A 15,885-nucleotide genomic window follows, 5' to 3' on the forward strand; every position below is an offset into this window, starting at 1 on the left:
TCACCGACTAACCGACCGCTTGTTGGAGGCAAAAACCGGAAGCGATTATTGCTATTACCTCGTTGTCGGCGGCGGGAGATTTTTATCGACTCGCGGTCAAGGGAGACACGTTTCTCGGAGCTGGTTTCGCGCCACGGCAGGGAAATCGGGAAATATCCCGAGCATTTTTCCGCGATTATTCGCGAAAACGTGACGCGAAGTTTTCCTTTTCGGATGAGATCGTCGAGATTAGGATCGCGAAAATTTTTATTACAAATTGATGAGACGCTCGTTTTCGGGGAAATATCATTATTGACGTACTCGTACATAAGAAGGTGAAGCCCTGAAAAAAAGTCATTGAAAAAAAAAGTCGGAGACTCCCATCTATCCTAGATGCGGGAAAACGCGGTAGCGATAATGGCGGTCCATCCTTTCATCTCTCCCGCCATTTTTTCTCCTCTCCCTCCCTTCTCCCTTCTCGCATCTTTTTGCTTTATTTTTCAAACCGTTCGCGATAACGGCAATCGGAATTAATTTCTTCGAGAGTGAGCAAACGCGCGTTTTAATGGTTTCTCCACATAACGAGAAATCCATTAACGGACGTCATCCTTTTCAGAGGAATTCAGCATCTTCTTTTTTGCATCGCTACGGTATTTTTCACGAGTATTCCGATCGCGAGCGTATAAGTATATATAGGATATTTCCTTGGATATTGAATTCCTCTCTTTCATAAGTTTATGGAAATTAAAAAAAAAGAACGAGTTATAATAAACGATATCTGCTCCTGATTTTTCCGAGAGAAAAAATAATGACTCTTTAAATTCGTCGAAAGTACGATTCGTAAGGAATTTATAATCGCGAGAGAATGCGGGATCTTTCAGACGATTCGAATGTATTAACACACACGTGAGAGTGGAAACGAAGGGATAAAAATTCATTGCAGATCCGCGAAAGACTGACACGCGTGGCGAAACTTTGAAGAAAGAGGTTGAATAAGAGAGAGACTATTTCGACGAATATATATCTCGAAGAGATCAGCTTGAGGAAGAGTCGGCGGATATGCAGGGCGAAGGGATGAACCCAAGTGACCTTCTCGCGTTGCGCAGGTGATTCGCTGAGAGATGTCATCCTGAGTCACCACCATTCGGGAAACGAAGATGTGCTGCTCGGGTGGTGGTCCAGGTGGTATCGCGTTAACCAGATGCGGCGTCGTATGCGGCCTCGCCGCCCTCGCAGCCCTCAGCGTCGCCCTTCTGGGCCCGACCTGGCTCCATACCGAGGAGAAGCTCGCCCTGCCGAATGTACCGAGAAACTACGCCAATGTCGTCAGCGTGAGATTCAAGCTCGGGCTCTTCAGAGTCTGCCCGAAGATCGTGAAACCCACTAACTTTACGATCCGTGAGTAACGATCATCTCTTTTTTACAGCGATTCCAAAGTAAAGATAAACGATATAATTGACAAGAACCTGACTCTACAAAGAAAAATTGTATATATACATTTAGTTTCTATATATAATTAATATCCGTTATACATATTCTTTAATATTATTAGTTATTCTAAAGTGGATGGTCGATATGTAAATTACAAGTCTTTTTTTACAAAGATTACCATGCACGATGGTTATTATTAAAGCTCTACTTTCAACGAATGTCATGTTATAAAAAATCATTCAGATTGCCGGAGAGCACCTAAGGAGCTTTATAGTTCATTCTCTCGAAATATATTATATAATTCATTCCTCTATCTCTCCCAGTTTTCTCGACGAAATCTCACTGCGCGGCAGGTCTCGCGAAGGATTTTCAGGAACGACGTGGAGTAAACGTAAAAACAAATGACAGTGGTTGTAAAAAGATCATAGGGGAAAGAAAGGGGGAGGAAATTGGGGAGCAAGGAGGATCGAGGGGAAGGAATGGGGGTGGGGGTGGGAGAGAATATCCGCGGCGCGGTTACAAGGGTGGTTGCAGCCACCCGGACGATGACAATTCCTTTTTATTTCTTTCTCTCGTCTCGGTCGCTCAGGCTCTCGACTTTTATTTCTCTTCTTCTTCCGCCGCTATTTCTTCGTCCCCGCCGTCAAATCCACCACCCCCTCTGTGTCGCGTGACGGAGGTATACTTAAATGTATTCCGCGATCGAGCGATCCATTCTTATTGTTCCGCGTTCTCTATCGGGTTTCGGTTCCTTAAAGGCCACGGGTCGTTATTTATTCACCGTGATGGGCACCATCCATCACGGAGCCGAAGAACGGTTTCGTCCTTTTTTTTTTTTTTTTTTTTTAAGATTTATTATCAAGACTTACGATGACTTAACCTACTCGTTTAGATTAAGTAAAAATATTCGAACATCTAGAACTTTAGTTTTTATTCCCGACTTTATTTTGCGACGTAAACTTTACAGCCGAAAGAGCGTATAATAAAAAAAATATCAAGTTAGTCAGCGCTCGATCCTTAAATTGATCAAAAATTTCGAAATCAAATTTAAAATTTTATTATAATAAGTTATCTCTCTTTCTCCTGATTTAAAGATATAACAGCGAAAGAATTAAAGGAGAGAATTAGAGATAAAAACGGGACTAATTGTAAGTTTTAATGCCCAAAGATTGAGATAATTCAAATTGAAATTAGACAATAGAAAACTCTTTAAGATTAGATAAGAATTAAATTTAATTTAATAATTTTAAATAAAATATAAATCTAAATAAAATCTTAATGAATCTAAAAGATAACAAACTATATAAAGGACGCGAGACACAGGTTTCTCTATCGAGTTATATTAATTTTATTTTTCTCTTTTTTTAATTTAGTGACATAATTAATTTTTATTCTTTAAATTTTTCGCGTGGAGTTCACATCGGAGTTAGAAATAAAGTTATTTAAAAATTATAGAATGATAACGAGGGAATTTAAGCTCTAACGCCTGTTGTTAATTATCGGTTATTTACGTTGGTGTAGTCACAAGCGAGAGATTTATTTCGGCAAAACGCAATTATCTGGCTGTATTGGGAAGCTGTACACGCAGCGATTCCATAATGAAGCCGCCATTTGTGCACGCGGTCGCATTATTTGCCGATTAATAAATGATTTTATCCGCGGCGATTCTCCACGCGCGGCTAGTAATTAATATTAAAGCGGGAAATAGCCGCGGAAATCGACTTTCATCAAACTCCCGTTTCATTCGGTGATCTTATGAATGTAGAGATAATCGCCGTTTTCACAGATAGAGCTCTCGATAAATCGCGCATCAAAACAATATTAAAAAACGGTCTTATAAAAACAAACAGTTCTATACGTATATTCATATTCTGAGATTATATATACATATATTATTAACATCTCCTCAGCATTCTCAAATTTAAGCTTTGTACGAGATGATGGCGAAATGATTTTGACGCGTTATATTTCATCATTATAACAATTCGCACATATTCCGGGAAAGTTTCGGAGATTGACCTCCTTTCGCGTTGATCTCACCCTTCTTTTCCTCCCCGCAAGCCTCGGGATATGTTACGGGGTAGACAGTAACTGAATTAAATTCGAAAGTTTGCTCCCGGAAAACTGTGGGAAAAACTGGTTCCGCGGAAGCAGGTTGGGTCATTTCTGCAAACAACCAGAGCTCAAGGCCATGCCCTCCTCCTTTTCTATCTTTATCTCCATCCTCCCTTCCATCCCACCCCCGCTTCTTGCCTCTGGTAGGGATCGCGCGCGAGTTATTAGCTCAAATGAGCGGTGAGAATAGCAAGGAAATACTTTTAAGCCCGGATGGAGAGAAACGATCTCCGCGGAGACTGGTGATTCAAAGATGGCGGGTGCCTCGTAGCAACCCCTCGTAAATCTTTGCACCCCTTCGGGGCGATTTTTGCGCGCGGGAGACTTCCCCGATAAATGATCTTAACTATAAGAGAAATTTGATTCCCGAAATACGAAGCTGTAACTCATGGCGTTCGTTTCGCACAGGATTTTCGCGTCGCTTGAAGATTTTTAAGAAATTTTTAAAATTATAAAAAGTCAAATCTCATAAATATATTTATTTTAAACTCCGTGGTTTTTATTGGAATTAAATCAGTTAAATAATTTTATTTGAATCTGTTTTACAATTTTTTCGCATGCTTTTAATACGTTTCTTTATATTAATTTTTTCGCTCAAAATTTATTATTCTTTAATCTGCGGTGATTCTCACTCTGCTATTTTAATTTCTGAAGTAAGTATTAATTAAAGATTTAGAAAAATATATATAACATGAAAGAGATATAAGCTTATATATTAATTCGTTATTAAAAGGATTTAAAGAGCTTTAATTTGAATATAATATTTTAATTCCAATGAATTTGTGATGGCAAATTTTGCTTGATTCCAGCTTAACGTTTGGCGCAATTAATTTACGTTAGTTTGTCGCTCTTAAATCCGCAGTTATAGTACATACTTACATAGCGACTTGTTTCTCCATCGTCCGTAGCTATAATTCACGGTAATTCGTCGGGCTTTATTTTTCGAGACATTCTGAGAAGAGTGAAAGTTGTGAAGCGGGCGCAATCAAGATAGAAAAAAGTCGGCAAACGAGCGACTTTTCCTAGCGGTATTTCGCCGATTCCGCAGGACTAACGAGTCTTTATTATCCTCGTCATCCTGCGGAATTTGTTTCGGAGGCAGCGAACGCGGCTAGAAAGTAGCAGAGTAGTAATTTTCCTCATCTCGGAATCTCAATCGTCGTTTAGTTGACTTGTGACAATGACGTTGAATTAAGAGAAACGATACTCTGATAAAAAAGTTCAACGTCCCTTTAATCTTTATTGATCAGTGTCATAAAACAAAAGGGTAATTAAATTCCTATATATATATATATATATATATATATATATATATATATATATATATATATATATAACCGATATTATACATAAAATACAATAGATACTCTTTATATAGATGTGTACACATAATATATGACATAATTAATAAATTAATACATTTTAGATATTGAGATATATAATTAGTTATATAATTAATTATATTGAGTAATTTATATATATATATATATTAATTTGCAATTTTATTTGACAATAGTTCAAATAATATTACTATCTATGCAATTTGTCTAATTATTATATGGTATACCGTGTGTCATTTATTTATTGTTACGTTATTATTACAATACATATATTGTTAGTTATATCTTTTTCGTTTCTTAGCGCTAATTAATCAGGAACTTTGTATCAATGAAATCTAAGAAGAATTTGCTTAAATCGACGCGTGTCAATAGTTGAAACAGGACTCGTTACGCGACGCGGTAATTAATTACTGTCTTCGTAAAACTGCGGGACGCCGACAATTTGTCTTCATTGCTGGCGCGACTTACCGAAGGGTCACGAGGCAAAGAAAAAGGGGTGAAAAGTAGGAGGGTATGTGAGAAGAGAAGGAAGGAACAACGTAACGTGTAAAATCGAACAAAGAAATTTATTCGGATAAAAATTACAAAGACATAAAAATGTCAAAAAAGAGAATTTTAGAAATATACAGATTTCACATTCAAATGCGGATATATAACAAATGTAAAATATCACAGATGAAATGAATTGCAACGACGCGTGAATCGAACAACAATTTAATTCTTATAATGTAAAACAAAAAAGAAGAGAGAGAAAGAGAGAGAGAGAGAGATCCAATGGGATACTTATTGCGCGCGCAAGATCTTCATGTAAATCACATAATCGCGATGCTGTTCGCCAGTTTAAATAGCAGATTCGCTATAAATCGCCAGGGATGGAGCATCGTGCGGCACGATAATGAGATTATTTGTAATTCCAGGACCGGGGGCTGATCAAATCTTCCTAATTTCCTGGATCCACTCGCTTAAAATTCTGCTCGCAGGACGCGCCCGTTCCTCTCTCGCCATTGTTGCGGAAAGTGTCTGGAATTAGAGAGAAGTCCAAGTCACTTGTAAGGTCTCGAAATAATGATCGGTGCTGTATTAATTTCTAACGCTTTCTGTCCCGCGAATCTAATTGCCTCGAGATACTGGAAATTCGTGAACAATCACTTCGCGCGCAGAATTATTCTCTTTAATATTGCAATCGCTTTTACATTTATTAGCTTCATTTATTTTATAGGCAAACATTTATCCTTACACAATCAAAAAGCGCTTCTGGTTGACATAAGTTCTGGCCAACTGTTTGAGAAATAAGAAATATTTATCATTTAATTTGTAATAAATTGATTGATTTATTTTATTTAAATTAAAAGGCAGAGTATAAATGAAAAAGGAAAATAGACACATAGATCGATGGCATAAACACGGGACTTAGATATATAATGCCATGTATAGGAAATAATTAATAATTAATAATTAGAATAACAAATTAATAATTTAGAATAATCCGCAATAAATTTTGTGATAATTAGTTTACTTACGTTGTAATTTCGACGCGATGAAACTGAGAGCTTGTTCAGGGCGATTAAAACAATGCGGCAAGAATCGCTAAAGTTCCAATCCAGCAAAATGTATTCGCGATTAAATTAATAGCAAACAAAGTCGTCAATATTCCGCACAGCTCGCTTAAAACGTCGTAACGTTTCGCGAAGCGTAAAATTGCGGCATTATTCCGGTTGCATTCCGATGCCGAAAACATTGCTTCGCGAAATCGTCGCCGTGCTTTAACGCATCTACAAATTGCATCAAATAATCCCTTCTTGCTCCTGTTATTTATTTCAAATTCGTCTTTAACGTTTTGTAACAATATTATTCTTTGTTAATTTAATTTAAACAAGTATGATTAAATTATTGATTATTTACATTAGTAATTATTGTTACATAATTTTACAATAAATTTAGATAATGATATTTAAGTTATAAATATTAATAGGGAGAATGAATATTCTCGTATCTTATCGCAACGATTCGTTCGCAAATATGAAGATTCGTAATCTCGTAATTGTAAATGCGAAAAGATTTCCGCGCGACGTTGTGAGAAAAACGAAGAGAGAGGCTTGGCATAAGCTCTTCGAAATTTATGCGACGATATTTCTACACGTTTGAAAGGTGGAACGAAGCCGGTCGTTGATAAATCAAGCTTTAATGCAGTACACATGCGATTCCACAATTCTGCTCCAATATTTTCTTTCCTGTCAACATACCGTGCGACATGCTCCAAACAGATCTCTTTCGTGTATAAATCATGTCTTCACAATTATCCCAGTAACCGTTTGTAAAGCGATGCGATTTCTTGCAACTTGGGAATCAGAGAATTTGTTAAATTATCAAAAATATGATATTATGTAAGTGAAATAGCATTTATCATGTAATTATGTAAGTTTGAATTTACATTACATGTAAGAATTTGGAAAACTGGAAACATCTTGGAAACTTCAAAATATGATAATATTGAAAATCTCACAAATATTTCAATTTGAAGAATCTATATTTCATTGGAATTAAATGAAGTTTAAATTATTAAACTTCTAATTCTGTATGTAAACTCAAACTCTATCGATTCTTTATTAATTTCAGAAGTTTAAATATTTATTAAAAAAGCAATATGTTTACATCTCATACTAAAGACAAGCATATAAGATCGCTATCGATTTTGCAAAGGATCTCTCAATACGTGCACATATATGAACACGCGAGCTACCATTGAGGGCGTAAATTACACATCCCCTTTGATCTTACTGACCGCAAACTTGCCCTGACCGACACGTCTGATACATTTTTCTCATCTCTTGCTCTCGGTTAGACTTTCGCACGTCAAAGGATAAGTTAATGAAAGAGCAAGATTGCGTCCGCCGTAATTTTCGAAAGGACGAGGAAAAAGGATATTTAACGGTACGAAATTTATTATACATATATTGAGAAATGCCGAATTAAAAACATTGTAGAATCTGTCTCAAAATAAGAATTATACAGATTGCATACTTTTCAGGTAAATGATATATTTATACACGTAGTATATACGGAGATAAAAGTCGTTATAAAATTATCTGATAAAAACTATAAATTAAATAAATAAAATAAACTCATTTTCGGTGAAGTACAATTTTGCAAAAATTTTATGGATCGAATTTATATAGTTATAATTTTATGCATTATGTAATATACATATAGAAGCATTGAAAGAGTAAACTACACAATACATGTCAAGATAAAAAGTACATATCAGAATACATGCATATATTAAAGTATCTGGTGCGTAAAATTATAAATCGATTTTTATCTCGAATTTTGTCGCAATTTGTAGATCATCTAAAAAATTCAAATAAAAGTAACTTGTTATCTCCGATTATTATTCTATCTTTTTCGTAAACGCTATCATCTCGGCAAAAGAATTTATGCGTCGCGGATCATATATAAATTTAGAGATACAAGACGCAGAGCGGAGTAAAAAATTGGGAATTTCAGAAAGGCAGAAGAATTCCGCGAGGCGATTGATCCTGCAAGAACCATACCTCGCGTCTCCCACCTTACCCTTGTGTTGACATACTCGACATCGCGGTGTGCGCGATCGACGTGCTCGGCGACTATTTCGGAGTACGTGGTTTCGGGAAATCCAGGAAAATCTTGGAGATTTTCCGACGCCGACGTCGAGTAAAAAGGGAAAGAATGTCGTGGCAGCCGAGGGAGGGAGAGACAAAAGCCGAGGGTATGGGGTAAAGCAGTAAGAAACTCGAGGAAACGCGACTACCTGGTGGATCTCGGCGTCCCATGTACCATATGTTCGGTCTAGTTCGTGGCGTCGCGGATTTTAGAATCGACAGGATCAGGAATCGCGCGGGCGCGAAAAAAAAGAAGAGAACTTTTTCGATTTACCGTCCGACGAGCGATTGCGCGTTTTGTCCCGTTCGATATGTATCGTCTGCGAAGGAAAGAGGGGTCCTGAAATTGCAGGAGTGATTTTCGCGCCGAGCGAATCGCCGACTAATTCGAAGTATTTCGAAGACCTGTCGGGATTTTAAATTGGGAAAACGTGAAGCTTCAAAGGGAGAATGAATCCAAATAGTACGATACAAAGGGTCTCGATGGCGTAGAATTTTATTTAAATTTATCGAATTATATATATATATTATGCGCTAATAATGGGGGTTGTTTTATAAATGTCTCGCAATGTTAATTTAGTCTGAAATATATAGTAATGCAAAAACATTGTTAATTTATTTAAAATCACAATGAGATAGATATAAAATAAATATATGATATATCAATGTCTATATCGATCTGAAAAAAATAGTTTTAATTTTTTTTTTTTTTTTTTTTTTTTTCATGGGTTTGGTACACACACGTGTAGCGGATATTTTTTTGTTTAAATTTCAACGGATCATATTTTAATGGAATTTTGTGATTCGACGAGAGCCTCTTATCGGACAGTCGAGTGTTTGAAAGTCTCGTTGAAGGTAGACGAATACAAAGTTGACGAGAACGAACGACGTGCCGGCGCATTTGCTAGCTATTTTCGCCGGCTATTTTTTTTTTTTTTTTAATCCCCTTTCGCGTCGAGTTTTTCCACGTTAATAACGAGCGGCGGCCTCGATCGTCGCCATTAGCGGTCCGACTCCGTTCCCGTTTCCGTCGGAAGCTCGAATTAATATAGCTTTGCGAGCAAGCAACGGAAAGCCCGAAGAATTTATGTTTCGCGGCAATTAAGTCGAGACGAGCGGATTACGCGAGTCTGCGATCGTCGTTTGTGATTAAAGACGAAATTGAATAAAAGCCAATATCGGTCAACGACACGATTCAATTAGAGACATTCAATTAGTTAGACTAATTAATTGTATATTAATAGCTTCCTTCTCTCGAGAAATTAATCTTTAATTAGTAAGTGCTTCTAAACATTTGAATTTTTATATGCATATAAATGCGTAAAATAAAAATCGCTGTCGATGTTTTTAAAAACGTGAATTATTACAATTTCATTTCAATTAATTTCGCCGATAAATAAATTGTTGCGCGCAAGAAAAGAGGAAAATATTCGAGTACTGCGAAGGAGATACGGATCTTCGTAATCGGACGAATTTTCATAGACAAAGAGAGAGAGAGAGAGTGAGAGGGGGGGGGGGAGGGAAGAAGAGGTCTCTTTTTTTCTCGATTTAAATACAAAAAGAAAACTATATCATTCCAAGAGAACACGATGGGAAAAGGAGAGGGCGATATAAAGCGAAAAGGGTGCAAGATGGAAGCAGTTCGAGAGACTTTCATTAATCCTCTGCGGCGTATTCAAAGCGTTTTAATTTCGTGTACGGCACAAAAGGATTATATGGCTCGCCAATACCGAGAAACGGTATTAGCGTTATATTGTATAAGCTGTTCGAATAGCTGAGGAAACGAATGCATATAAAATTGTTTTATATTTTAATTAATTAAATATTTCTCGTACTTATGGTATAGATATTTTTTGTAGAACGTTTTACTTGTATAAAACTTGCTTATTTCATAGTAAAATTATTTTTTTCTACCTGCCAAAGAAGATATCATACTCGATTTGATATTCCGGCATCTTGAAAAAGAAATTCCGTTCCATGTAGAAATGAATAACCACTAGCTCGCGAATCAGAGCGTAATAAATGTTTGAGAGAGAGAGACAGAAACTTTGACATTTCGAGCTGGTTCTTTAAGGATTGGATTTCGATATCGTCGAACGTGAATTGACCAGACAGAATTTCGCGGAACCGCGAAAACACCATCGCTTAATTGAAATTCCACGTATCCCTCGAAAAGGCTCGATTTTTCAATCACGTATTAATTATTACGTATTCGCCCCATTTATAAAAAATGTATTAATTTTGCAATAGGTGGACACTTTATATAAAATAAAGCTTTTGTCATCCGGGAAATAATTAAGATTTAATAATGCAATGTATGTGTGTGTAAAAATTGTTTTCACTTTATTCATTTTTACTCCACTTCACCGATTACTTTGGTATATTGCCTGTTCGTAAGTTACTATATTCTTGTGCAACCGACGCGTCTTTAATGACTCTCATTACAACGAACGTGTTAATAAGCAACGCGGAAAAGTTCTCGCGAACGCGGTAGATATTGTCTTTTGTTCGCCGCTCACCAGAAGCGAGTTTCCCTCGTCGTAGCTTAGGAAAACTTGGCGGGAAAGCTGCACCTTTCTTGCATCCGGCGCAAACGAGCGCCTTCGAATAATGTCGCGATTCGTCGAAAAACGATTCGCAGAATTCTTCTGTAAAAGTGAATTTAACGCTGCGTGAATTCTCATTTAATTATTTAAATGGAAACGCGATAATAAAAGCATATCCTCTTTTACATACACAGTGAGATTGCGCGTAGGTCCTCTCTTGTAGATTCAATACTTGAAATTATAAAATCGATAAAATTGATTTTCGAACTTGTTGGTTTCTCTCCCTCTTGGCAGAAGCTTAATAAAAATTAATAAAATATGAAGAGACAAAAATCGAACACTTAAGAGTCTATAATATTTTGACTTGATGTTAGAAGCGAAAAAAGAAGATTATTATCACAATATTTCACTCTGCATTTCTAATATTTAATATTAAGTACTTTCAGATGAAATTAGAATAAGACTTTTATGAAACGACTTATCCACGTTTCAGTTGAACGTATCTAATAAATTAATTAATTATTTAAAAATTAATAATAATTTTCAGTATATTTAGTTTGCAATATATTTTAAATGTGTATATCATTTATGCTTACTTCCTTTAAATACGTCAATTAGTAAACAGATTTGGAACATGCGATTAAAATAATTGCACGATTTAAAGGATAATTGTCAATTATCCTTACAAAGTTTGCGCTATTATTGGCAAAGTTTCGGGCCACTAAAGAGAAATTAACAATCAGAATTATCGTAGAACATCGCGGGCAGATTCTGCTGACGACGATTGTTGAACGCAACGATTGGCGAAAAGCGCGATGAGTCGTGCATTTTGCCGCGCGATCGGCGCCGACGAGCTCATTATGGTACTAACGAAGCCGGAAAATTAATTTCTCGGTCGAGTACAATCGCGGATTGCATTGTTTAATGACCGCGACGGGCGGGAAGCCGGAAGCGTCGCCGCAACGGAAGGTCGAGCCGCTTGATTACCAGTGTCTGGGTGGATATATTATTTCTGATAACGAATCCGCTTTATCTACACTACTTTCTGAAACTTCCATCCGTTCTCCATCGGTAGACGCGATAAAAAAAAAAGCTTTTTTTTTTTTTTTTTTAACGCGCCAAAGCATTGCACATCGTTTTTCTTCGACAAATTTCACTTTTCTACGTTAACCGAAATGTTTCGAAATTTCAATATCCGATATCATTAACATTACTTTTTTTTGCAGCTATGTATTATTCGAATGATAGAATTTGCCCAATGTCAAATATAGTCATTTATATTAGAAAATCGATTGAGAAATATTAATATTTTTCTTTTTTTTTTTTTTTTTAGATCATGAACCTTTTAGATAATTAAATAGTATAATAAAAAAAATGTCATCTCGACTGTGACTGGATTTTCAAATCAAAATAACTTTCATAGTTCTACAAAATATATGATACGATCTTTAATAATAAATTACTACGACATAGATAATCGTTAAATTGATTTTGCAATGTTGAATGAACATTTTTTCGTTTATACACACGAGTCTTAAATATAGACAAAAGAGGCATGAAATGTAATTATTTCCATTTTTTGCTTCATTTATCAATCTCTGAAGATTCCTGCGCACATTTTCGTATACGTGACGCGCTCAAATTTCACGAATGTCGCGAATTCTGGCGCGCTGAAACTAAAGCAATTCCCCACTTGACCCAAAATGAGAACGCTTAGCGAAAGGAGCGACATGTCAGAGCGAGAAAGATAGAGAGAAAGAGGGAGAGAGGAAGGGAGAGAAAGAGAGAGAAGGAATAGCTTTTATCGCTCCGCAATTCTACGCTTGCGGAACGGCACAGGATATTAAATTTATTCGCGAGTCGACGCCAAGAGAGGAAGAAATCGGGCATGCTCAAGTTCTACCTTGGTCCTCTACGTATATCCTCCTCGCACGAGTTCCCTTTTCGATTCGGCTTGGCAGCGGTCCGCCTACAACTCCCTCTCGCTACCCCCCCCCCCTGTCCTCAGCCGATTTGCATGATCTCGTGGAAACAACTCTCGCAGACGATCTTCTTGTCCCGAATGAGAAATCCTCGGTCTTTAATCGAGTAAGAGCCTTGCAGCCCGCAGAAATTCGAAGGGCGATCCTCCCTATTTCCCTATTCCCGACGACACTTTATCACCGCTCAGAGACGAGAGCGATCTCGCGTTCGAAGAGTAGAAGATTATAAAATCTCGAAGATTTCGTTCGTTGTGGGAGGGAGAAGTTGCGTGAGAGAGACGTGTAATATCGTATAAAAAAAAATTTAAATTTTCCAAAGAATAATTTAAAAGAGAAGAACACATGAGAGAGATTAGAGGAAATCAAAGTATCAATCATTTATGAGAGACAAAGATCAAGAGATATATATATATATATATATATATATATATATATATATATATTTAGAGCTTTCTCGCAATAACAATATATTGTAGAGATTCGGAGAGAAAAAAAAATTATATATGAAAAATGATCAAACGTTCCCGAGGCATAAATTCCTTCCTCCAATATCCTTTTATTCTACGCGTTATCACGGCGCGCAACAAATCTTTACCAACATTGGTGGCGCGTCGGATGTGGCATTAATTCCCGGCAAAAAGTTTCATTAAACCTATAACTACGTCCGATAAAAGGAGAAGGAGAGAGAGAGACAGAGAGAATCGCAACGGTGAAACCATCGCAATGCAGTTCGCCGTGGTCGTAGTCGTTGTCGTGTTATAGCATCGCTAACGCAGAGAGAGAGAGAAAGAGAAAGAGAGAGACAAAGAGACCCTCGAGAGGATTCTGCACGTACATACATACGTCCTGCTAGAAACTTCCAGATGGCGATTCTTCCACGGCGGAATCGAGAAAAAGGGGAAGAGCGTGCGCGCGCCCGAGAAGGGAGGATGGTAGGACCGAGAGAGAGAGAGAGAGAAGGCGTTGCGCTGTAAACTTGTCGGCATTAAGCCAATTAAGATGACGCATGGCCGCGAAACTTTCGCGATCAATTTCCCTCCGTTCCCCCCCCCACCCCCCATCCCCTCCTCCTAACCCGCGCGATCTTTTTTATCGAAGAGAGCCGCGGAAGATCGAAAAGGATCGGGCTGCACTTTGCCCCCAAGGTATATATTGACGCGGATCGAGGAAACGTCTATCAATTAAATCCTAGGAGCTCGCGACGTGGATATTGAACCTACGTTAATTAATTGTATTTGGTTTAATTCTCTTAATGTAAAGAAATGCTTGCTCCTTTTTTACGTAATTTGTAGTTTAATCAATTTGAGTCTCTCTCATTCCCTTGAATCGAATCGATGAAAATGTCGCGGATTAAAGTAATTACACAAGATTTTGCCGATGAGTATTTCATTCATCTTCGGCGAAAACAAATAAAATATGATCAAGATTCTCAAACACAAATATCTCTTTAATAGAACATATTGCTATAAATTGATCTCTCATTTATAAAGTATTATGAAATATATTATAAATCATTGATTGAAGTAGCCATTATCACTAATTGATTCTTTCGGTGAGATTTCACTGATTTGCACCGCTATACTTATTACTAGGACCACTTATTGCATTTCATTTAAGAGAGTACGGTATCCAGCGTGTTTATATAATTACAAGCTACTCAAATAAAAAGATAGAAAGACATTTTAATAAATCAATATATGACTCTTGTATAAAATATTTTTAGACGACGAAAAATGCTCTAATTTTATAGAAGAAACATTAAAATTATTTTGTGATTTATTACAAATGTGTGTGTTTAAAAAAGGGAGGAGAAGAAAGATAAATGTAATGTAATGTAATGTACAGGGTCTCGAAAATATTTCGAAATTATTGAGTACCTCGAAGGAGAAAGCGTTTCCCGTTAATAGTTGCATTTCACAATGGCATCAGTTGGTATTGGTGCATCGTAACAGCATCCAGATCTCCGCGATCGCACACGCGGCGACGGCGGCGAATGTATTCCGCGCTGATTTTCCGCGTCGGGGAAAACGACGCGCGGTATCGATTGTCTTCGGCCTCGTCGGAAGCGTCTCATTCTCGTACAACGTGGCGGGTGGCGCGCATTCCCGGCGCGTATCTCGAGTCGAATCGAGTCAGTTCTCGATTCTGGAGCAGGTCGGCTTTCAAACGCGGTTAACTAACCGGAAGTGACGAGCAGGCAGGCGCGTCGAACGCGGAGAATCGTCCCGTGAAAAACGCTGCTCGATTCTTCGACCACGGACACATATCTACCCGTTCGCGCACGGAAATGTTGCGGTATTTCTTTTTCGCGCACGCCAGTTAACGCTACGCTATGCACATCCTTCACGAGAGACGAGAGACGTCAAAAAAATAATACTTTTATATATGGTACATTTTCATATATCTGCGACATCTCTAATTTAATTTTTTTTATGTTAAAAAAAATTGTGTATATTATTCCCCCCTTTTTTTCCTTTTTCTCTAATATCTGAAAGATTCAGGATGTATGTTCAAACGAAAATTCATTTCAGTTTGACTTCGCGTCAAGTTCCTTTTTAATTCGTCTCCTCGCGACTTGATATCTATTTTAAAGGCCTAATATCACCGACACGAATCGCTCGAGAGAAATGTCCCGCTGTCCTTTTTTCCATCTTCCTTCTTCCGCCGTCTCTTCCCCCTTCGCTCTATTCGCGTCTCGCCCCATCGATTTCACTCCCTACATCGTTTCTCTCTTTCTTTCCCTCTGTCTCTCTCCTCCGCACAACCGCTTCTGTCAGTGGATACGAAACGGGACGCGGAAAAGTTTTGTTCTCCCGTTCGTCGCGGTCCATTTCCATCCCCGCGCCCTTCCCCG

At 37.6% G+C, this 15,885-nt stretch overlaps 2 protein-coding genes across 13 annotated transcripts in view; one reads left to right on the plus strand and one right to left on the minus strand.

Moving 5' to 3' along the window:
• LOC138931780 (uncharacterized) overlaps positions 1 to 15,885 on the plus strand; it is an 88,671-nt gene that overhangs the window by 15,425 nt on the left and 57,361 nt on the right. For 5 of the 11 annotated variants that reach the window (XM_070292884.1, XM_070292877.1, XM_070292881.1 and 2 more), the window contains exon 2: positions 923 to 1,377. The exons of 2 other annotated variants lie outside the window; for them this stretch is intronic. In XM_070292884.1, the coding sequence (XP_070148985.1) occupies positions 1,137 to 1,377 (241 nt within the window). In that variant the 5' untranslated portion in view covers positions 923 to 1,136. Of the gene's footprint in view, positions 1 to 595; positions 630 to 860; positions 1,378 to 15,885 lie in introns of all 11 variants that reach the window. 4 more of the 11 variants (XM_070292882.1, XM_070292886.1, XM_070292879.1 and 1 more) reach the window with 3 other exon arrangements.
• LOC138931783 (phospholipase A2-like) overlaps positions 5,615 to 15,885 on the minus strand; it is a 49,569-nt gene continuing 39,298 nt past the window's right edge. For both annotated transcript variants that reach the window (XR_011446677.1, XM_070292898.1), the window contains one exon: positions 5,615 to 5,885. The gene's annotated coding sequence lies outside the window, so the exon portion shown is untranslated. The remainder of the gene's footprint in view (positions 5,886 to 15,885) is intronic.

The sequence above is a fragment of the Polyergus mexicanus genome, unplaced genomic scaffold, assembly GCF_030449975.1.
Source record: "Polyergus mexicanus isolate NDT 795.1 unplaced genomic scaffold, iyPolMexi1.0 SCAF_3, whole genome shotgun sequence".
Taxonomy (NCBI): Eukaryota; Metazoa; Arthropoda; class Insecta; order Hymenoptera; family Formicidae; genus Polyergus; species Polyergus mexicanus.